The 25,121-nt window shown below is 39.6% G+C and overlaps 1 protein-coding gene across 1 annotated transcript in view; it reads right to left on the bottom strand.

Moving 5' to 3' along the window:
- Nucleotides 1-8,191: 8,191 nt before the first annotated feature.
- ptprua (protein tyrosine phosphatase receptor type Ua) overlaps nt 8,192-25,121 on the bottom strand; it is a 251,377-nt gene continuing 234,447 nt past the window's right edge. Inside the window, exons 28-31 of the mRNA XM_042506534.1 lie at nt 20,273-20,398; nt 13,313-13,470; nt 11,362-11,497; nt 8,192-9,140 (exon numbers count right to left, since the gene is read on the bottom strand). Coding sequence (XP_042362468.1) covers nt 9,078-9,140; nt 11,362-11,497; nt 13,313-13,470; nt 20,273-20,398 — 483 coding nt within the window. The 3' untranslated portion in view covers nt 8,192-9,077. The remainder of the gene's footprint in view (nt 9,141-11,361; nt 11,498-13,312; nt 13,471-20,272; nt 20,399-25,121) is intronic.

Raw genomic sequence — 25,121 nt, 5'->3', positions numbered from 1 at the left:
TGTGTGTCAACTAGTTTGTACTTAATTAATCGAAAAAATTGTTCTGAGGATATGCATACTAGACCAAACTATCAACTGACAAGATGCAGGCTTTAAGGGAAACTTCCGTACACAGAAATACTTTAATGACTGACAAAAGTCTCTGAGTCAGTGTAGAAACGTAATTGACAAAACAGGAGGTTGCATTTATCTTTAAACTTGCAATAGCTTTACTACAAAGAATATGGACTGTGTGTGCAAAGGCTTTAAATGAATAATTTAATATGACATGTCTCTTCGTGGTTGTTTTGGTCCTTTTTGTAGTTGTTGTGAGTCTCTTTTTTAGTTACTTTAGGTCTCTTTGTAGTCATTCCATGTCTCTTAGTGGCTGTTTTGTTTTTTTTATAGTTAATTTGAGTCTCTTTGTGTCTCTTTGCAGCTGTTTTGCATCTCGTCTATTTGTGTTTCTTTACAGGGGTTTTCCATGAGAGATTCCTGTTATGAATCTCTTTGTAGTCATGTAGTGTTTCTTTGTAGTCATTTTGTGTCTCCTTGTAGCTGTTAAGCCACTTTTTGTAGTTGTTTTGAGTCATTTTGTGTGTGTTTGCATGTCTTTGTGTGTCTCTTTGTAGCTGTTTTGTGTCTCTTTTTATAAAGTCTCTTCAAGTGACATTTTACAGGTGAAGGCCAGGGAGGCCCCTGACACTTTGGGCCCCTTGCCTGTGCCCAGTAGGCCTTACAGTAATCCATCCACTAACAACAGCCAGACCAGAATGCCCCCTCTCCAAAAATGACATGTCTCTAAACCCATATTCATTATATTTCTAAATGAGCAGAAGTTCTTAGTGTTAAATCCATCAGCATGAGTTGGGTATAGAGCTCTGACAGCTGCGGATTTATCTTATTAAAAGTGAGCAGTGTAAGTTGACGAGGGTGCGCAGCATTACTCATGTCAGGCATGTCTGTGCAGGTCACACCACCTTGAACCCCTTCGGCCTGCCTCCGGGCTTATAGTTATTGTGTTATCACAAAGAGAGATGGAAGATGGAGATGCAGGCCCTGCGAACTGCAAGTCACTGGGATGAAGCAGGGTCATTATTGACTGGCCCTAAGCCATCGCCTTGCGTCTTCCCTCCCACCTCAATAGATTATGCCATAGGTGGGAGAACAGTTTCATCAGTTTTTTTTTTCCTGCTCCACATTTTCAGCACTGCCAGCCCCCTCCCCACCCCTTTTTGATTCACTGCCTTCTTACCAAACGACATATTTGCCATTAACTGCCGCCTTCATGGACGTTCTATCAGCCAGGCCTGACATAATCAATGATGGTTGCCATACTTAATGAGACATTTTCTTAAAAAACACCAGCTTTTAACGTCAGCAGCCCTACCATCCTGAAATAGGTTTTTGCAGACCTTGTGCGACATTATTCGATTTGACCATGTAAAGAGATGAGAGAGAGGCTTCCGGTCCGCAGACCCGTTAAGAGCAATCTAATTTAATGCAATGTAAAGTCATGTCAGAGATAAGATGAATCCGCACGGATCTCGAGCGAGCTCAAATTGAATCTGCCATCACTCAGGGGAGACGCACAGATACATCTCTATTCACCAGCCGCGTTGCGGTTCACCTCCCGTGGTGAATTTGTGTCAGAATGACGGAGATTAATTGATTCATGTGGCTACCCGCTGTATGGCTGGAGCCTTAACACAAACCAGCAGGGGGAAGAGATGCATCTTTGTATTTGTGTTTGCACAGCTTTACTTCTGCAGAATTGTGATACCAGGGTGCCGGGGCCTGCTCCCACATGCTTGTACATCCCATCGGCCCATTTGGTCCCAACGTTCTGAACATGACAACCTACTGATTGATTACACTTTTTAGATAGATTTACACAACAGGGATAAGGAAAAGTCCTGCAGAGCCGGCTGAACTAAAGGCAAACCATAACCCGCCACCAGCTGATCTTTTGTGGAAACAAGCCCAGAGTTGTTTATCATCGGCTTGAGCTCAAACAGCTCAGTGTGTCTGCTCTTTTATGTGGTTATTAATAACTTATGAGTGAGAATGTGAACAATCAAAAGGCATGCATAAGTCTGCTGTGATTGCTCTTAGTAGGAGGGTGTGACAATGAAAAATGAAACAAAAGAAGCAAATAATAAACTATTTATGTGTAGTGTGAGAGGTGGCCTCAGGTAGTCTGTGACTGAAATACTGCCAACACTTCCCAGAGCTTTATTATCACCTTTAAATTGGAACTGGGTATGTGAAAAATGTTCAAACCAGTTAGCCAGATAGTTAGCCAAACACTATACTGGACTGGTTTACCGAATTTTACCAGATGTTTTAATTGACTCAGCAGCTGCTAATGAGTCTAACATGATGACTCAGTGTCCCAAATGAACATCAGTGTCTATCACAAAGCATTGGACGTACCATTGGACCTCTGTGTCCACACTGATTCAATTTAATATGCAAATATATTACTTCATATAAACAAACACATAGTTATCAGCTGTGCACTCGAGGTCAGACCGGAGACGTAAAACACTTAAAAGATAGGTGAGTAACCTACTTGCTATCTTGCTACGTTTGTAACGTTACTTTGTAAAGCAGAAAACACATGTTTTATAATGCATTTGGCTCTGTTTGTGTGTTTACAAACAGAATATTTTAATAATCACACTGTCATATTGCTAATTATTCATGCAGTTTGAGTTGAATTTGAGTGCTGTGACTACAGCAAAAAATCCATTCTGAATGGACCATCATTGACTCATGAACATGTCATGTTTGTGAAATACGTCATTTTGATGCACAGTACATTTCCAGAGCTTTTATTTTGAAGTGCCATCTCCTGCTGTAAAGTGGAAGTTTTTTCCAAAACAGCAATTATTTTAATGCCCTCTTCTTGGTATTATTTCACTTATTACCACACTGTGCCTTTGTAGCATTTTTGTTACTAATATTTGCAATGTCAATTTGTCACTAATATAAATTGGCAATAATATTCACTGTTTTGGATGCAGTACTCTTTAAATACTCTGTTTAAGTAACTGCACTTTATTCTTGTAACATGTTTTGTTTCATTGTTTTCTAAGCCCAAGTGTTGTTTGTATTTTGTGAAATAAACTGAATGTGTGGTCATTTTTCTTATGTGTGAATACTGAACTAATGACTAAAGAGAAATGTGGACCCTGTGGCTGGACCTGTCAGGAACTACTGACTTAGGCTGCTTTTTAAATAGTCAGAAAGTGACATGACTTAATTACAAATGCCAGTTCAGCCAGTTTGCATAAATCAAACCGGTTAAAGCTTGTACGCCAGGTCGGACCGGTAAAACCGCAAACTGACTCAACTCTACTTTATAAATCAACCATCTGTACATTTCTGATTGGAATGAATATGACTTCCTTGCGAGTGTGTGCAGAAACTGTCATGTAAGTAATGGAATCATCAAGATAAGCATCCTCCCTGTTTTTCAATGCATTCAGTCATCTCGAAAGTCTCAGCTCCAGAGCTTGAATGCAGCCTTTCAGTGTGAAACAATGGCTTCTACAGTAATTACACACGCTGCCGCTGTGACAATGAGACTCGCAGCGTACTCTTAAGCATTCAGATCAGCCTCTAAAAGAAAGCGACAGAGACAAATCTGAGGACCTGTGTTTTCTTTCCAGCAACATGTGAAGAAAAATTCCAGGTTTGTGTAATCTGACACAAACAGATGCTTTGAGGAGAGTGTCCTCCTTGTCCTTTTGTGCACAGCAAACAATGGCAATTGTATTTTTTTTTTTTTAATCCGAGCCGCATTATGCAGCTTTTCATCATCTTTTAAACACAGTAAAAGGGGATCTGTTGCCTTGTAAACACAATGAGAGACTGTAATTGAACCTGCGGAGAGAACACTGACAGCCAAACAATGCACCTTAGTGTGGCCTTTGACTTTATCGCTTGATCACAACTTCTGACTATTTCTGGTGTTAAGTTGTCCTGCTGCATACGCACTCTCACATGTTCGAAAATCATCTGTCTCTGTCCCGTCTCTCATTTAGAAAGTGCCCAGGCAGCAGAGGGAGTACAGTATATATATATTGATAAGAAACAGCGCAGAGTGCAGAGAAGGGTCAAGCCGTGAATCACCAGAGCTTATCAGCCCACTCATAAAACACAGTAACTAGATGTGACATCGCTTGTAAAGCGCCACATGCAGATTAAGTGCGTCGAGCCCTCGATCAATGGATCATCAAGACTCTCCAATTAAAGAGGTGGCTGAATCCTAGAGGCTCTGTTTGGTGGTAATGATAAAAAAAAGTCCATTAAAGTTGCTAATTAAATGATAAGCGTAAATTAAAATACAGGTCAAGCGAATGAACTGTGGGATTTTTAAGCAGCGGTATCGGCTGGTTGTAAGTGGCTGGGATGGGGTGGTGGTAATGGTGTAGGGGTTTTCGGGAGGGCATCAACAACTCTTCCATTACAAACTCATAAGTGTTTGAAAATAACTTTGTAGAGTGGATAATGGGCCAAGCATCCAGCTAAAGTTGGGGGGGGGGGGGGGGGGGTGTGAAACAGAAACATTTGTCAAAGAGTTAAACTTTGCATTTCAATACTAATATTATCGCACTATAGTATGTCAAATGCATTTTGCCAAAAATACCAGGATGAAAAAATCTAAAATACATACATTGCAAAGTAACAAAGGTAGAGCTCTCCAGACCGCCCACTGTCTCTGGCGAGCTCGGCGAATGGCATTTTGTTTATCTTCAAGGTAAAAGGTATTTGCACAAGAGGGTCAAAGTTCACGGCACAGTTTTTTGAAGAGGTAGTGTGTCCCTTTTGTGTGCATACTACATGTAACAGTACATACTATGTAAGGGCAACTGCGGTACCAAATGAAAGTGAAAAAATAAATAAAAATAGTATGCGATTTGGAGCGCATCAAAAGTGTCTTAAGATTCAGTGCTTGGGTTCTGTTAATAGTTACATTATACATCATAAATAGTTTCTATTTGTGACTCCAAATGCCTGCAGTCAGGAGATGATGAAAGCCCCCCACCCCTCCTTCATGGTCTGTTTTGCATCTGTTTGTAGTCACTTTGACTCTCCTAGTGGCAGAGGTGGGACTAAATCACACGTGCGAGTCTCAAGCAGGTCTCAAGTCTTAAAATTCAAGTCTCAAGTCAAGTCGAGTCCTTGCTATAGGTCAAGCAAGTCACAAGGCAAGTTATATAAAATTCTGATCATTTACAGAGGTATTTCACTGCTGGAAAGATGGTCTTTTCATAAAATTGGGCTGTCTATGCAGTATAAAATAGGGGCGGTGGGTGGGGGGTTTGGGGGGTAAATAGATACAGCATAGTATCACTGTATTTTTGCATGGCTTTATCATATCAACAAATGGAGTAGCTAAGTATCTATCCAAGTTTTGTTTTTTTTCATTATAGAAATTGCTGTTACAAATACAAGTGAACCTTTTGGTGCCCTCCTTGAAAATAAAATCAATTGCTTTTTCAGTCTATTAGTTACAATTTTCTGCAATAAAATTGATTTAAGTGAGATGATCAGATTGAATAATTTATCTTAGATAACACAGATGTTGACAAAGTTTTCCCTAGGGGATATGATAAGCAGCTGAAAAATGTCATAAATTGCAGTTGATTGCAATATAAATGTTATCACAATACTCAGCATACTGCAACACATGCAAAATCACAATAATATTGTATTGTGACTTATTATGATAATATTGTATTGTGACATATGAGCCTTCTAGGACCTCTAGGACATCTGGGGCTGGCCAACTGACCATCCTAAGAGTTAGAACAAAACATGGTGAGGCAGCATTTTGTTATCATGCAGCACAAACCTAGAATAAACTCCCAGATGATGTTAGATTAACCCCTACTCTGACCACCTTTAACTCAAAGCTAAAAACTTTTGTGTTTTACATTGTCTACCCCACCTGGTACTGGCTGAAAATTTATTTTTAAACTTGATTCTAAATCATTTTAAATTATCTTTTTTATCTTTGCTACTGTTTTATGCACATTTGCTGCTTTTAATTGTTTTTTTTTGTGTTGTGTTTTTCAGTTAGTATTGATTTTGCCTTTTATATCTTTTTTCTTTACTATTTTATTGTAAGATTCTATCCTTTAATATGGTAATATATTATTGCTCTCTAAAGCACTTTGAATTGCCCTGTTATATGAAATGTGCTATACAAATACAACTGCCCTGCCTTGCCCACATGACCAAAGGAAACAGAAAAAAAGGCTTAGGAGGTAGGAAACCTACAACCACCAAACCACCAGGTCATTAAACACTTGTACTTGTGGGTGACGTAATGCAAGCTTGTCCATTTTGACACTGTATGACAGCCAGCTGGTAACAAACAATATGGCATTACTGCTAAACAGTGCATTAAAATATGTTTCTAAAAGCATTTCAGGCAGCATCTATTTTTTCAGTCTTCGTTTTTTACAACACAAGAAACAGTAGGACAACAGTTTCCTGTTCACAAATTCTCATACTGCAGCAAACAGTGCACAAAAATATGTTTCTGAAAACATTGTAGGTGAGAAATAGGCATCACAGTAACAGAATATTGGTTTGTATTTGATCAGCACTGCTTAGTTTTACTGTCTTATCTGTTTTTCAGTTATCCTTTTTTCATTTTAATTGAGCAACCAGTGTTTCATGTCACCATGCAAGACAAATCAGTCACCTTAGTGGAGTGAGCAGGTTCCATGGCCTGGATTCAGGTAAATACCTATTTATTTTGCATCATCTGGCAGATATGCGTTGGGAAATTTGGACTCTGGTAAGGTTTAGGCTACCACAAATCATTTAGCCTTCACATACTACTCACACTGTTATGATACAAAGCTTTTTTCAAGCTATTTTCAACATATAAAAAATTTGCTGTCATCAGTTTACACTTTATAAATCTCCCTAATATTTGATATTTTGTTGCAATCCATAACATGCCTCCTAAATGAACAAACAGTGGAAAGTGTGGCGCTGGAATAATAATACAGCCCTACAGCTCTAATGGACTTTAAAGTGAAAACAAATACTGTTGTTAACCTTTCCACCTTCAATAAACTGCACCTCCTTTTACTGGGCATTCCCAAACAGAGCAAAGATGTCTAGAAGCGAGGGGGACGCAGAGACAGATACGCAGAGCTACAGGTCAGAAGACAGACGCCACACTAATGTCCAAAGTTTTCACATGACAAGATACCTCGAGGCAACACTGGCCTGGCAGAAAACGTTCGCACACATATAACTCCAAGAAACGTATTCAGAAACAACGCAAACACACACAAAGTATTTCTCAGCCAGTAAGAAGGTTAACGAATGTACAAATAATATCACATTAGTTGTAGGGACAACTTCAGGGACATATTCGCAACGCCCCTACGCCCGTGAGCTAACGTTTGACTTGCTAACAAGCTAATAAATCAAGCTAAATTACGTACCTATTTTTGTGGGTTTTGTAGAAAACGGACGAAGTCGGGCGTTGTGGTGGTCGTGGCACTTATTTTAAGGTTGCAGGTCTGCATACCGCTGTCCTCTTCTTACTGCCGTCTTCGAAAACATTATTCTAAAATCCGAATAGTACGTTTTTCGGACTGAAGTTCTCCATCACAGCTGTCTCTTGCCGTAAACTCCACTGCTCTGCTGCGTCACTGCAGGTTGCCAGGTTTGTTCACAACGCGCAGAAATCACCTAATCATGTTTTGAAAAAAAAAATATATATATATATATATCTATATATATATATAGATATATATATATATATATATAGTTGTAGCTTAATAGTAATGACAGTGCGGGTTTGTTTTTTTTTAACTTATTTGAAAATAATGTTTAAATATTTTGTTTTATTTTCAAGTCACATTGGTACAGCTTCCTGTTTAACTTTGGCTTTGACCTTACTGTGACTCTCTTTCTGGTTACTTAAACTCTCTTATTGTGACTGTTAAAAACAAATCATTGATGCTAATAAGCCAACTATTACCTCCTGACTCTGGTGGGGTAGGGCACCCCTCTGACCCAAATCCTGTCTGTGAGGCGTGAAAAGAATGTCTCCAAAAGCATGGCTGTTAAGCAACAACATATTTTATTTACTTTCCTGTTTTATACACTATTTAGAAAATAAAACACATTGAATAAATACAAATTTAGAAAGCGACAGATTTTCGCCGTATTCTCACAGCAACACGCGGTTATTCTTACGGAGCTCTCTTGGGACTAGCGGAGGGATTCGCGGTGCAGAATCCATCCTGAAGCAGACTTGGGCCACACACTGCGATGAAACACTTAAGACTGGGCATGCAGATGCTGAAGTGGTCCCCATTTACAGACACAGAGAGAATGGATTGGCACATTGAGAAGACGTTAAGAACATCTAGAAACACCTGGGGGAGGGAGGAAAAAAACATCTATATACACGGAAAATAAATAAAGAGAAATTAGGTCCAAGACAACTTTACTGTACAGATATGTCCATCGGATGTGACCGATGTCCTTCCTTCTTAACCTCAGCTTACCTCCGACAATCAGCCTCACCCACGATAAAGTTCAAATATAGTACAGTACAACATGGGATGTTCACCAACAGCAGATTGCACCATTTACAGTGTTACAAACAAACACAAAATATCACCCATTGGTTGGCATCAACTGTAGTTCCCTTTCAGTGTTTGTTCATAGTAAGGCAGGATACAGCTGAGCTCTTTGAGTCCCATCGTCGAGGTGTATGACAGGAAGTCCGGCTTGCCTTGACAGTGGTCACATATAAAATGAACTCCTGCTAAGTGTCCTCTGGTTTGGCAGATGTAAAGAGGCCCAAAAGAGTACAGGTTGGATCAGAGTGCCGAGGAAAAGCAAAAAGGGTGTCAGTAATATGTTACAAGTTGTCCAGTGAGTGTTCTCAATCAGTCTTTATGGCAGAACATGTTTCATCCAGGCATGGCGAAGAAGACAACCAGAGCTGTATACACGGACTAAGGAGGCAGGAGCACAGATCCAGGATGCAGGATCCAGGTCCCAGACCTTCTCCTCAAAGAGGGATGAGAAGTAAGGGATTGGTGCTATCTGACTTCCAAGCAGTCCAGGTACTCCTGGGCCAGGTCATAGCAGAACCGGTACTGCTCCTAGAACAAGCACAAGTATTGACCAGGATTAGTTTCCATGTCAACTGTAAATAACTTGCGTGAACAACAAATTTTCCCTCTGAGATTTCTATGTCTAGGTGGAGTGGTGGTGGATAAGGTGGGTGCTCTACTAGTTATACCCCTTTTCCAGCAAAGTTAGTGTGTACGCAGGATGTTTAAACACAGGCAAACCTGCTAAAAAACAGACTAAAAATTCCCATTGCCAGTAGCAGTGTACACAGCTGTGCAGCAGATGAGTATGCCTTTCTGTCTGTGTGTGCAAGTGTTTATTTGTTTTTTTTTGTTTATTTGTTTGTTTGTTTTTTTAACGGTGTGTCAGGTTCTGTGTCACGGACAGGCTGGAAAACAGGTTAGCGATAAATACTAAAAAGCAGCATGGAGGCCTGTGAAAATTTCCCGGGGGCGTGGTTCAAATTTTCTTGACCTGTTCTCAACATGAAGGTGACTGAGCCAGCAGCTAGCAGCTAACGGTGCTAACTCCATAAACAGAGCTGTACGACGACAACGGTGCTGACATAACTGACAGTGTTAGCCACGAGAGAACCAGAGGGGGGGGGGGCTATGTTCTGCAACAATGCCATCCCAATATCAGCAATATAAGCCATTACTCCACTATATACTAATATAGCAAATAGTGGTTTATAGCTATATTATTGCTCTCAGTGTTGCACACAGAACCTTTTTTATTTATATATTCAATGGGCTTTGGGCAGAGTGCCACAGACAGGCTAGGGAAATTAGAAAGTATTTATGGCGAACACGGCGTAGGTTTATGTCTTTTCATTGGATTAGCTGACCATGAGAAAAACATGGGCAATCTCTAGCCTTGTTCTTTAAGAAAGGAATGATAGGGATGACTTATTTGCTGTTTATTTATGTGTGCGATGTCCTCTCTCAAAAGCCATCATGCCTCGAGTGAAGCTGCCTTGGATCCTGGTCTGTTCAGGTTACTGTGGGTGGAGAGATTGGTAATGCTGTCTTCCCTATAATGGATTCATCCCTGTGTGACTGCTGAATGTCAGTGCAAAATAATGGATTTAGCTTTTTAAATGTGAGCAGCTGACACCAAAACCTGAAGTTTGCTGTTAATGTTCAGATTATCAATACATTCACTGCTAGCAAATAGAAAGTAGTTGTCTGTGTTTGATCAGGTGTTGTGGAGATAATTACAAAAAACACAAACAGCAACATGACCCCCACAAATATAAAATGTACCACTAGAGGATTTTTAATGATTTTAAAAGGTTTCAGATTGACAGTGAAGCTTTTCGGGGTTTTTTTGGCCCTAATCAAACAGAGGTGTGGTGGCTGCAAGAAGCAGCTGGCTCCCTGGTATTTTTGACATTATCAAATCTGGCCCCCATTCAAAAATGTTTGGACACCCTTGACCTAAACAATAGGCCCTTTTAACATTTGTATTTCTCTTAGGACTGTGTAGCTGCTCTCACTCACATTTCATTTTCTTGTTGCTATTTTTTATGGATGTAGCTCTTTTACTGTACAAATATACTGATTCTACAATTAATAACAGTGACATTTTCAACACATTTTAACAAGTTAAAAGAAATACATTTATTGGTGTAAAATTACAGCAAGTGTCTATAATTTGATAAATTGTCTATAATCTAGTGGTTTATTACTGTAATGGAAAATAACAGGAATTTCTGTAAATTAAATGTAAATCAATGCTACATATGCATGTATGCTTTTATTTTCAAATTCTGCAAGAAAACATGAATGCTGTTAGCACTGTAGCATTACTTGAAACAAATATTAATGCTGCTGCTACTGTCCTATAAATTGGAGTCCTATAAAATACAGATTCAGTATGAGCACAAATTCAACTTGACACATTTTTTCAATTTTCAAATGATTGATTTGCACCCACTTGCTAGTTTCCCCACTGACTTTGTGTGCAATAATCTAAAATCTAAAATGTAATTCTCATTTTGGCTAAACACACCTTTATGGTGAAATTTCCATTTATGCTGTTTTTCTAAATGGATGTACTCAGAAATATATTAAGTAAGAGAAACAAGTAGTGAAAAGCCTTTGATTTATTTCCAGAAAGTGGCTCATTTAGTTTTTTTGTTTTCCTGCAGAGCAGTTTTCAACTTCCCTGGTGTTTTCTGTCTGAGGCAGCAGCATAGCATGATATATGTAACCGTGAATAGAGAGATGAAGATCCCTGCCTGCTCACCATTGTCTCCACCATGTTTGGCTTGGAGTTGCGCAGCGTTTTGGCAGCAAAGAACACGTCCACCACGCTGTGGTGACGAATCATCTCCAGGATCATGGTGCTGGCACAGAAAGTACCGCTCCGACCGCCGCCGTTCCTGCTCCAGAAAGAACGAACAAAGACACACGGTCACAAACACATAGAACGGGAAACATGAGTGACCTAATAAAGATGTGGTACAGCAGCTCAGACAGCCTCTCAGAGGGGGTGCTACAGAGTGAAATGTCACAGTTTGACTGAGCACAGATCAAGCATGCTGTCAGAAAAAGGCCAACTGGCAGACTTTCAAGATGAATATCTGAGTAAAGTTCTCATTAAAATACAGGAGCAGGGACTTAATCAGGAATGAGATGTCTAACACACAGCCCGACCTCCAGAGATCAAAGGGCTCCAACATGGAGATGGAGGACAAATCTAATGGTAGGCAGGAAGCTCCACTCAAGCAGTTAATGTAAAGACACAAACACTTAAGGAAGTTTGTCTTCTTTTCAGAGATTAAAATCTCATGAATTCTGAGTTACAAAGGAGAACCATTGAGTGTGACCATGGTAAATAACAGTAGTGAGGTGAATAATATGAATGCAGTGTGGAATCTGATTAGAACTGTGTTTACTTGAGGTAGTTCAGCCTTCAATGAGAGTCTGAACATTGTTTCTAATGCATTTTCAATCAGATAAGGATCACAGTAATGAGATGCTGAATTCAGAACCGTTTTAAATGTTATGTCACATCAGCATAACATAGACATATACTGCACTTTCAGTTTAACTACAATTACCACCTCTGGGTTGTATTCCTCTGAGCACCAGTCAAGTTGCGCTTGCAGTTTACATGTACTTTTGTGAAAACATGCATGTGTCACACATCTTCCCCTCGGCAACACAGAAGATCTTTGCAATCAGCTCAGTTTCAAGGTGGGGACCCAAGATTAGTGTCACCAATTCAATATCTGACCAAATGTCTCTCTGTATCTGAAATATGATGCTGAATAATTGAGAACATTGTAATGTTACAGTGAAGCTGACATTTTATACTTGTGGACATAAAATGTCACCACTTCATCATTTTATCCAATTAGACATTTTTGTAAAATTTTAGCACATGAATTTTTGAGTTATGGCCATAATTATGTTTTATGATGTCATAGTGCTCTGACCAACCACCAAATTCTAATCAGTTAATTTGCGAGTCCAAGTGGATGTTTGTGCCAAATTTGAGGAAACTTCCTCAAGGCCTTCGTCAGATATATTGTTCATGAGAATAAGACAGATGCAAGGTTACACTGACTGTGACCTTTAAACACAATATTCTTCTCAACTCATTGTTAAGACTATGTGGACGTTTGTGTCATGTTTGAAGAAACTCCCTTAAATTCTTGAGATATTGCATTCATGAGAATGAGTTGAATGCAAGGTCTTGACCTTTGAACACCAAATTCTAATAAGTTCATCCTTGAGTCCACTTGAATGTTTGTGCCAAATAAAAAAAAAACACTCTCATTAGACATTCTTGAGCTATTGTGCTCATGAGAATGTGACACATGCAAGTTTGACCTTTTACCTACAACCAAAAATCGAATCAGTTCATCATTGAGTCACAATTAACAAAAAAAAACAAAAAAACCCTTAAGGTGTTCTTGATACTGCTTTCAAAAGAACAAGACAGATGAGGTCACAATGACTTTGACATTTGACCTATGACCATTAAAATCTAGTTCATCCTTAAGTCCACATTTGTGCCAAATTTGAAAAAAATTCTCTTTCAGCATTCACAAGAATGGGACGGATGCAAGATACTGTAGGTACATCCCTCCGTGCGTACGTATGTGCAACCTGAAAATGTAATACCGCCATGACTATGCAATAAAATACACAGACACATGTATGGTGTAGATATATGTAAGCGTACTCACAGGCAGTGGACAATGGTGCGTCCCTCCCCACACTCCATCTGCCAGTTGTGAACCTGAGCCAAAAGGCTGAGGAAGGCTTTCTTGGAGTCGGGTACATCGCGATATGGGGACCAGCGCAGGAACTGGAAGTGACGCACCACAAGCTGGCCTTCCTGAAGCTTTAGAGAGCAAAATTTGTAGAGAGTAAGCAAGAAGAGAGAAGAGTTTTATTTATTTTTCCAATATAAGACATTATATTTGCATTAAACCCACAGCAGACACTCCATACATCACAAGCGCATTCAAACATCTGGTTAAAACACAGAATACAGTTTTATACAATTAAAATTATATCGTTACATTTTGCCCTGCTTGCTTTATTGTTCTTCTTCATGTCATTTTTTAATGTGTTTCTCATTGTGATTTTGAGAATTATTATTATTCTTTTTTTTATTATTTTTTAATTTTTTTAACTTAGAACTGATTTTGTATCTATGCTAAATGCTCCACTACTTTCACTCAATCTGTGTGCTGTTCAGACGTTGGGCAGATCACGTACAATAGCTGTATCAGAGCCGAATTTCCCCCAGCAGGACAATAAAGTGAACTGAAGTGAACTTTTTTTTTGCTTAAAACAGCTGCTTGCTGCGTCTGGAAACAAGGCTGATGACACAAAAAGAGTGAGTGCACCAGAACAGTAAACTTGTGGGCCCTAAAATCAAAACAGCAGGCTGAAGGATGCCATAAAGCCCCGCTGAGGGTAAATGACTTTGAGTCGGGTTCTTTCACCACCACCAACCTCGTTCACATTACATGTAGTCACTTGGTCCATTGTTAATCAATACAAAAATATTGATAAGAGCTGTTTTAAAGTCATATGTTAGAAACTATGTTTTCTCTATTGGCATTTATATGAGCCTATTAGAGTCTGTCATACTGGCTGCTGTTTGTTCGTCCCATCTCAAGAAACCCCCAGCTTTCTTCTCTTTTCAAATGATTTATTTTTTTTAATTACCCAAATTCGTGTTTCAAAATGTCCCACAAAACTAATGGCATTGTCAGAGAACTTACACCTACTGTGTTGGGATTGGCGTGGAATTAGTTCTTTCAATACACACAGAACTAACATTCTGAGTGAACTTGTTTACAACTTTCAGTTAGGCCAAAGTCAGCCAGAGGATGCTTGATGGATTGTGGGAAATGAAATAGCAACGTAAAAGTACCTGGCTCGTGGTGCTCAAAGTGCCAAAAAAATACATTTGAAAAACTTAACGGCAATGTCTCTTTACAGAAACCATGAGCCTATTAATTGAGATAATCCACAGACCTTGTTTTGAGAAGTTTCATAGTTTTATAGAAACTATTCTCTTTCTACTACACAACAACCTTGCTGCGCAGGTGGAGACGTGCACCTATAATGGACAAGAGGCTTGTGACAAAACAAGATATAAGCATGAATGGTGTCCTCCTCAGCTGAGCTGTAACATTAACTAGTTCAGTGGTGCTAGGTGAGCTAGCAGTAGATACACGCCTCCTTTTGCGCAATGATATGGTTGGCGGGTGTTGTTGGTGGACTTAAAATAGTTACTTCATGAACTATTTTAAGTCCACCTGAGGAAAACTGAGGAAATTGGCTTGACTTTTTTCAAAAAACATGTGAAGAAGGCAATGAGCAAATTAAGAAGAAAACAAAAATAATAATAAAAAGTAAAAAGTACAAGAAAATTAACTAGGAATTAGTAAAACAAAACAAAACTAACGAAAAGAACTTCCCCAACAAACGAATGGGAAACAAAACCAACAACAATCAAACTCAGAAAAGTAAATGGGGGTGTCTGGTGGCTCAGTTGATAAAGTGGGTACCCGTGTATAGGGGCTGTGTCCTCACCACAGCGGTCACGGGTTCGCTTCCGGCCTCGGCTCCTTTCTGCATGTCACCCCCTCTCTCTCACCCCCTTTTACACTTGTGCTGTCCTGTCAATTAAAGGCAAAAAAGCCCTAAAAAGTATCTTTAAAAAAATTAATTTGCCTGAAGTAAACTGCTTAAAATTATTATCATTCTGAAAAATCATTTGAAATATATAATTATGATAATTAGAAATAAAGTTCTATGGAAATGTTTTCCTAGCTTTAAAAAAAAATGTAAATCTACTCATTGCTGCAGTCTGTAGAACATTTCTTACAAAGTTGCTCATTACCTTTTTTCCCATGTTTTTGAAAAGAATCCCACCAATTTGCTCAGGTTTCAAATGCTTAAATCCTTGTGAAAGGTGTCTGAATGCAGCACAAGAAAAGTGATATTGATCCAAATTTAAAGGGTTAAAGTGCTCACAACAAGGTTTGAGGATTATCTTGGGTCAAGAGACATTGCTATAGATTTTATCAAATGCATGTGTGCCACGTGCCAAACTGAGTGCCATCTAGTTTTATTATTTTATAGAGAAGGCAGACTTTCTCTACAGCTGATATTTCCAAAACTCTTGAACTCACACCAAAATAATCAATACTGATAAATAGCACTACAGGTTAAGCGAAAAATATGTGCATTTGATTTTGGGGTGACCTGTGTCTTTAATTTGGAGCAACACAAGCACTAACTATACTGTTGGTGTGAGGCAGAAGCTATTAGTTATCTCAACAATGGTGTCACTTGAAATAAATTACAGGTTATTACAGTTCATTATTGCTTGGTTGCAATGCTACTTGTAGCACCTTTGCTGTATCTACTCGACAATGGAGTACCTTCTGTGGTAAGAGGCTATCGGTGTCTTGCTCTGTGGTGTCTGTCTCCTCGAGGTCCTGCAGAGAGCCATGTGGGGACAGTTTCTCACATGGTGTCAAAAATATTTTAGGGGTTGGATAGGAGTGGAAGGGTGATGGGGGCACGGACGGGAGGTTTAGGGTCAGGTAAGGTGGCGCAACAGCTAGGACGGTTTGTGAACTAGAGGCTTCATGACATGGAAGCATCTAAAGGTGACTGCTAAGCATCTACTAAGGCTACAGAGGTCCAAGGATGAGAGTTGGAAGTACTGCAACAATGTGAAGTGGGAGCTAATCTAAATAATTCAGACGCACACAACCCACAAACATTCAGTAACACAGAAGTCATACTGAAATGTTGGATATGGTCAAAAACAGGAAGCTTGCTTGAGTAACTGTAAACTTTAAAAACATAGAGTTTTATAATAGAACTCCTGTTTGTTTCAATATCATCTAATTGCTCAAACAGGACCACATTTGCTTATTAAACAAGTCCTGCTACTATATGTGGCTAATAACATTACCATACTGTTGATACAGTTGCTTTTTCGCAAGCAGGATTATTACACTGCAAATCATTGCAACCGCTGGGAACAACAAATGCCAGCTGGGACCGAGGTCACCATTCTGAATCATTATATTAGCATCAGGCTCCATTAACCCTCTTAAAAATAAATGCATTGATTCAGTGCCAGCAAATGCCTCCCACAGCAATACGGAGCTGGAGCAGTTCTTTGCTGAGGCAGGACTTGAGCAAGTGTTTTTGTCCTTATCCAACACTTAAGCAGAAAACATATCGTTTGATAAGAAAATTAAACATTTGGAGAGCAATTTTTCCATTAGATCTGTCAAATTGACACATCAAGGCAACTTAATAGCAAGGGCAATTACATCTTTTTATTAAATTAAGTTCGGTAAAATATAGCAGGCAATGTAAAGCAAATAAATAGGTCTCAAAAGTTAAACAAAATAAATTTGACATGTTTTAGCCTTTCATTGTGGACTGTTGCCACCAAGAGCCCATAATCAAGGTAAAACACCACTAATTTATAACTGGACACTGTAAAATTAAGTTGTACTTTTGGTGTTGTAAAACTCTACAGCAGGGTTTTCCACAAATTCATTTAACTGTGGCAGCCTGTCACGATTAAAACATTTTCCAATAGGCTTGGGTGGTATTGCGGTATTACGTTATATAAAAGTATTTAGAAATGCTGAAGGTATGTTTTCCAATACTATCATAAATAAAGGTGCCCTTCTTCATATTAAACTCAATGTATCTAGTGCACAACATGCACCACCATAGCTCAGTCTCCAGTCTCTACTAGTGGAACAGGATGCTGAGCTGAAAGACATTGTGATGCCTAAGGGTGCAGGGATAAGTTACAGGACTGTAAACAGCCAGCAGTAAGCAGGCAGAGAGACACCATGAGGAATGACGACATGTTAGTTAAATATAACTTGGTGAATTAAGGATTAAGTGTGGTTTATGATGAGTTAACAAGGCAATTAAGCCTTGTTAGTCTTCTGTGATCAAAAGAAAGTTGAATTTAAAAGGTGTACAACTGTATTTCTCTGTTTAATAAGGGAAATAGGTATAAGAATATTAGCTCCGCACATTTATACTATCATATATGTATTCCCTAGGTGAAATTTCAGGAAGGTATAAAAGTGTGAAATATTACATACTGCCCAAGAGTATCTACCACCACAATTAGATACTTAATTTTTAGAGCTAGAGAACTCTTTAGGAGCATTATTTATATAATTTGATCACTTATTGCACCCCACTCTCGAAGCACAGAGTATACACTGGGCACAGATGGAGTGGTAGGGCACTTTGAAAGTGAAACTTAGTCGTTCATTCTACTGTGTCTAAATGTTTGCAGTCACTCACAGCAGCTGCTCCTCTCATCCATCGATCTGATCAGCTCTGAACGGATGGACTGATCAATTATCGAACCCATAAGTCACTGCTGCTGAGGAAAAAAAACTCATGGAGAGCTTCACCTGCACTGCAGACGTGCAAAAACCTCAGAATTTAGACCCCCTCCCTGTACCACCACACAAACTAATTCTGTGAGAAACACTGCTACAGCATTGGTGTCTTTTCTAATACATTTATCGCCTCCTCGAGGTGAAGTGTGGTGAAATAACAGGAACATTTGACATCAAATGCAATGCAAAACCACTCCAGGGTTGCCAGCTGTCACGCTTTTGGTGAAAGATGCTCGCTTTCAGGTACATCTCAAGCTTGCCAAACAAATATCACCTCAATATTGGAGTGAAAAAGCCACAATGTCTGAACAACAAGCTTGTTAAAAGATCCCAGTATAAAGATTAGTCTATAAACATGATATTTTCAGCAGGTCGGGTAACTTGAACTAAATTGCAGAAATATAAAAACTCAGTGTTTTCTAAAGAAGTGAATCAAAAGCTTTCTGGCACAGTCTCAGCTTAAAGTCAACATTTTTGTAGAGCTGAGTGGAAGCCAGTATGTCAGGGTTTCTGTTACAGGCATAAGAAAAGTACCGTGCAACATTGGAAAGTAGCCTGACTGGCTATCTTAAGCCCTAATTTTTCTGTTAGTTTCATACTGTGTAACGCAGGGGTGTCAAACATAGAGCCTGCAGGGCAGAACCAGCCTGCAAAACAGTTTAATTCGGCCCACTGGATAACTTTGCACCCCTAATATCGATGTACTAGTGAAGGCTTACAGGTGCCAGGCTTAAGAACAAATTTAACAGCCAGTGACCTACTTCATGTAAAATTTTTCCCCAGAGGCTTTTCCACACTAACTAGAATATAGACAAATAAAACGATTATACAATATAGAACTTCATGCAAAATATTGTCAATATGCAGCATTGTTACAATACAATCTGTATCAGACTTACTTCTTTTAAACACATTTCAATCAATGGCTAAGTATCACTTCCACTGCATCGGGCATTCTGCTGCTCCATCTGTGGCCAAAGTATGCTCTACGTTCTGGGAGTGTCTTGCAATAAATAACTGAATGGTACATATACTAATATCAGTCCTTATGCTGGTCCAGCTTCAAAAATAGAAAATCAAAACGTGGCTGTTCATGGTTTACTCATGGCAGACCACCACAAATAAGTGAATGTGTGTGAAAGCCTGGGATAACTCCACCTGCTTCTTCAAAAGCTTCCACTAAAGTTGTTGTGTGGTGATGCCAGCATTACCACATAGGAGTGTAAATGTGTGGAAAAATGCACATGACAGTTAGTCTACTGACTGAAACTAAGGCATATTGTAGGAATTGAACTTATTTTTCCAAAGGCATCTCATGTTGTTTATCATCTGTTTTGTAAATGGATGAACATTTTAAGAATGTACCTCTTTATACTGAAGGAAAGGTAAAAATTGTGGAGGTGTTGTTATTCATAGGCTATTAGGCAATGGTTTTACTGGTTCGGCTCACTTGAGAACAAACCGGGCTGTAAGTGGCTCAAGAACTAACGTGTTTGACATCTGTGGTGTACAAGCAAACTTTGTGCTATATCTCTCTGGCTGAATTAGCTCAATCCATTGTATTATCATTACTGTTACTATATTGACTTTGCAGTGTTTTTGGCACTGGTTTGTTCACACAATTCGCTCTGCCATGTGGGACATAATGTAGATGTCAGAAATTCCCAAGATCTCCAACTTGTAATAAAAGAGGATGACATGAACAGTCTTTCCCACATGGCTGCCTGTAATTTTAGAGTTGGCATGATTCTATCTGTCCACAGTGTGTTTTTCCAGCTAAGCAGCTGAATGATCACAAACCCAAAAATTGTCCAGAATTATGAGCGAAATTATCAGTTGCAAACTATCAATCATGTTTTTTTCCTTCACTTCAGTGACATGGTTGCTAACGCAGCCAGCTGGTTTATAACAACTGTTGTCTAACGTTGTGTTCAGACAGAACATGAAGCAAAATAAGATACGGTGTGATAAAACATAAAACATGAATGGACAGATGTTATTAGATGTCATTTACCCGGGGTGGCAGAAGTTCAATGTCTGGATTGCAGAAGATTTTATAGATGTGTTCACAGTTTTATATTCCTTTTTGGATTAAAAATATGCATGTATGTTGACAAGATCTGGCCCCTGATTTGCCAGATATATTAAAATATCAGTAATTGGGTTGAAACCTCATCTTCATGAGGAGAGCAATGGGACTCATGTTGTTGTGGATCCACCTACCCGAGTAATGTTCTGAACCCGGAAGAGACGAATGATGACATCATCGTCGGCCGTCCTGGACAGGAGTTCCACCGTCATTGGACCAAACTGCTGCAACCCCGGTTCAGGCCAATACTGTAGACAAGGCTGGAGGAGAGGAGAGGAGAGGGGAGGGGAGAAGAGGAAAGAAGAGAGGAGATGATGGAGGTGAGGAGAGGAGAGAAGAGAGGAAAGGAGAGGAGGTAACAGGTCATTAGCCCACACTTGCTCGCGGCAGTACAAATCATTCTGTCAGCAGCCAGTGATGGTGAAGCCCAGTAACAAGACACCTGAGTACTGACAGCACAGACAATTAGCCTAAATGACAATGATTATCCACAAATAGCAAGTGTAAATTAAATGAGCAAAAAAACAAGCCGCTCGTCACCAGGAACAATCCTTCGAATGAGCCGCATTCACCTCCATTGAATTATTCATGAGTCCAAATCATTACCATTAGCGCATTATAAATTAATGGAGAAGGAGACCTTGGCTATGCCTGGGAGACACAAACAGGAAGTTAGCCGAGAGGTTGGCGCACGCGAAAGCCAAGGTCTCTCATCACGGCTGCTTCAAAGATGCGTCCCGCCGGCCAAAAGGAGAGAGAGGAAAAACACAGGGGAGCGGTGTTGACACGCTGACGAGTTCTGCGGTGACTTTGGGGTTGAGGGGACCCCTCGAGTAGGAAGTGATAATGGCATTTCACAATGACAGAAGGGTATTAACAGGTGACATTGGGCAGGAGGGGAGATAAATATTTATACATTCAGACAGGAGACAGGCAGCTCTAACTCAGGAGGGCAAACTGTGTGTGTGTGTGTGTGTGTGTGTGTGTGTGTGTGTGTGTGTGTGTGTGTGTGTGTTGGGAAGTGAACTGTTAATCCACTGGCAGCGAGAGACAAGGAAGAAAGAGTGACAGAGGAAGAAGGACAGGTTGCAGCTGACAGGCATTGGTGGAAATGTTGAGCAGGAATCCGACATGACACAGTGACAGAGCGGCGATAGGGAGCCGGCAGGACAAACCCACGCATGAGTAAACGTGGGCGAGACGATAAGAACGTGTTAATGCCGTGACAGCCCGTGTAAATTAAACGGACGGCCTGAAAGCAGGACTGAAGCGTCGTGGCAGAGCACCAGTCAGGGGCCAGACATGTGATGACCCCCATCCTCACTGTACTGCATGTCACGTTCATGTCTTATCTGGAAGGAAAGGGCGATATGGATGGCGTGCTGTCACTATGAGTCTGCGCATGTTACGACGAAAGACATGCTAATATGGACAGTCATGTTTATGCATGGATTTCTAGCCAGCTGACATTTGTAAGTGTGGTAGTACCTGTGGTGCAATTAAGCAAAAACAAATCATTTGGTTTTGCTTGACACTGGACAGTAAAGGAGTAACATGAACCCAAACATTTGCCGCCATTATCTGCTTTACATCATTGTGGTTTCACTTCCTTTGGGTTTTGAATTGATTGTTGGGAAAAAAAAGAAAGAAAAAGACAAGACATGACCTTAGACCATGGGCGGATTATGAGTCACTGGGCCCCTGGGCACAGATATGCAAAAGGTATGCAGAACCAACCCCCATATATAGGAGCAGGACACACAGGCTTATTGGTAGTTTTGTGTCTCTTTGTACTCATGCATCATTGTGGGTCTTTCTTTTTTTGGTCTCTTTGTGTTTGTTTTCCCTTTTTGTGTAGTAATTAGGGTCTCTTTGAGGGAATTTTGTGTGTCTCTGAGATCATTTTCTGTATTTTCTGGCATTTTGTGTCTCTTTTTAGTCATTTTTGTCTCCTTGTGGTGGTTTTGGGTCTCTTTAGAGTTGTTTTATGTTGTTGTTCTTGTATCGCTGACATTTTGTGTCTGTTTATAGTTTTTTGTGTCTCTTTGTGTTTGTTTTGTATGTCTTTGTTGTTGCTTTGTGTATCTTTGTGGTAGTTTTGGGTCCCTTTTAGTAGTAATGGTTCTCTTTGTGGTTGTTTTGTGTCTCCTTGTGGTAATTTTGCATCTCTTTGTAATGATTTTGTGTCTCTTTGTATCTTTTTGGTCTTGTGGTGGTTTTGTGTCTTTTTCTTGTTGTTTGGGGTCTTTTTAGTCCTTTTGTGTCTCTTTGTAGTTGTTGTTGTCTCTCTGTAGTCGTGTCATGTCCCTTTGTAGTCATTTTTGTGTCCTTGTGGTTGTTTCTAGTTCCCTTTGTAGTCATACTGTGTCTTGTTATTTTTTGTCTCCTTTGGTTTTTTTTTGGCTTGGTTGTAGTCATTTTGTGTGTTCTTAGGGCTGTTTAATAGTCTCTTTGTAGTTATTTTGTGTCTCTTTGTAGTTGTAATTTGTCTCGTTGTAGTCATTTTGTGTGTCTTTGTAGTCATTTTTTTCTCTTTGTAGTCATTTTTGTATCCTTGTGGTTGTTTTTAGTTCTCCTGTAATCAATTTCTTGTTTGTTTGTAGTCATTTTGTGTCTCCCTGAGGCTGTTTTAGGTCCCTTGGTAGCCATTTTGTGTGTGTTTGCTTTGTCTGTTTTTGTAATTATTTAGTGTCCGTTTGCATTTCCTTTCCATCTCTTTGCATTTTTTTTGTGAATCGTTGTGGTAATTTTTATGTCTGTCTCATCAGTATGTGTTAATTTGAGAGGAATTTTGCAAGTAAAGGGTCCCCCTGACGCTGTGGGTCCCTGGGCCAGGCCCGATCCGTAACCCATCCATGCCTCAGACTTAAAAAACATGTTATTTTTCTTTATTTTCCTGATGTGAATATAACCATCACTTGCACTTATAAAATAGTTTTTACTTTTATAGTTAATTTTTCGTGATCAAGAGGGTAGAAAACATGTTGAGGATGACACGTTGCCTCGATGCCATAGTAGTCATATGACCAGGGACGGTTTTTGCTATGGGCAATGTGGGCGACCGCCCAGGGCACAATCTATTTGGGAGCGCACAAGCGCCCTCAAAAAAATAAAAATAAAATAAAATAAATTTAAAAAAAATAATAATAATAAAAATCGCCAGTTTTCTAGACTAATAACGTGCATTTCCACATCACGTTAGTGGAGTAGGTGCTGGGGCGCCCCTACTATCATGTCGACTTGCTGCTGAGAGTCATGTATACAGGTTGTGTGTGTCAGAAGAAAAGGGGGGAGACAGAGGGGGATCAATTCGCAGCTGCAGAGGTTAAGAACAGGTTGAGTCTCACTCTCAGAGGAAAAGCAAGGAGGGGGGCGAGGGATAGACTGACCTGTTATGATCCCAGGCCACACAACACAAACTTCTGCTCCCAAATACATTGTATTTCATTCATAAAATTATCAAAATAATTATTAATTTATTTATTTTTTTGTGAAAATATGAAAAAAAAAAAAAAAAAAGCCGGCACGAATCTGTGCCTGCATCAACGTGAATTTGTTTACATCACGTCAATCTTGACTCTGGGGGTTTGACGGACGGAGAAGTTGATAATGTTAAGTCGAGTCAAGGGGACATGGACAAAAGACCGAAGAAACCATCAGGTGCACAGTTTAGAAAGAGAAGGAAAGAAGAAGAGGAGAAACGGGCAAAAGATAAAGGTATGCAGGTCTCTATGAGTGACGTTAATTGTGCATGTAATGAAACAGTAGCCTATACGCTATTTATTATCCTCTTGCTAATATGCTGCTACTTAGCCATAGAAGACGACTGTATTTGGTTTTTAGCTTTGAAATTTGAGGCACGAAGTCATGCAATTAATTTCACCAATAGGCTAGTTTGTGTTTGCAACACAAGTGCAAGTACACCTGGGCCTATTAGTCTGGGAATTTGGTAAACAATAGTACGTCGTGACTGAGGAATTTTTCATGCTATAGGTGGGTCTATGCTAACTTAAATAACTTGTATAACATTCATGTCAATATACATTGACATGATATTTTGTAAGCTTTATGTGATATAGCTTTTGAATAATTTGTAGTAATAACGTAAATAAATGAAAGTTTCATTTATTTACGTTATTGTGTTATCTATATTCTTGTAAACTTTTGTATTCAATAATATTGTTAATAAAGTAACATAAATGATATATTCTGTGGTTTGTATGGGGGGGGGGGGGCATAAGTAGTAGTAGTATGTCATAATAGCTTATGTATTATACATATTGTGTCGACATGCCAGTCCTAACTTATACTTTTTGGTTTGACTTATTTACAAAGCATTCAGCACATGAAGTATCTCCAAAGTCTGAGAGACGTTAGGTGCAGTCCAGAGACCTGCTCAGTCAATAATATGCTGCAGGCAATGAGCCTCATCATGTCAGTATTTCATAAAAATACAATGGTAAACCTTTATTAGGGATTCAATCGGCTCACCAATGAGTCGAAGAGATATGACAGTTTGTACTTTGGGCACGGGAGAAATGTTCAATGCTGATGAACATTTTATATCTCAGCTGTCTGTCAGAATTATTCATCAAACCAAAAGCAGGCTCTTCAAAACCCAGTTTGTTTAACAATTCATTAAATAATTGTAGTGGAAAGTCCTTGCATGTTTTAAATTTAGAATGTACAACCTTCAAGCTAGAGGACCAGTTCTTTCTTCAACCCCCCAGGAATGCTGGGCAACAAGACATCAAGGAGATTTACAACATCCTGCAAACAGCAATGATTGCAGGCCACTAAACCAAACCACTGACCTAAACCACATTTGGTCCATCAAGACTCCCAAGAGCCAGCAAGATGGAAGGACCAATTCACACCCCAGTATGGCCTGTTAGCACCACTTCGATAAACATCCCCACACCATTTACCATCATAACTCACCTCTTGGAGCCAGTCACCCAGCAGAAACGCTGGCACTGGCTT

The sequence above is a fragment of the Plectropomus leopardus genome, chromosome 18 (assembly GCF_008729295.1).
Source record: "Plectropomus leopardus isolate mb chromosome 18, YSFRI_Pleo_2.0, whole genome shotgun sequence".
Classification (NCBI taxonomy): Eukaryota; Metazoa; Chordata; class Actinopteri; order Perciformes; family Serranidae; genus Plectropomus; species Plectropomus leopardus.
This window is presented reverse-complemented; position numbering and strand designations above follow the sequence as displayed.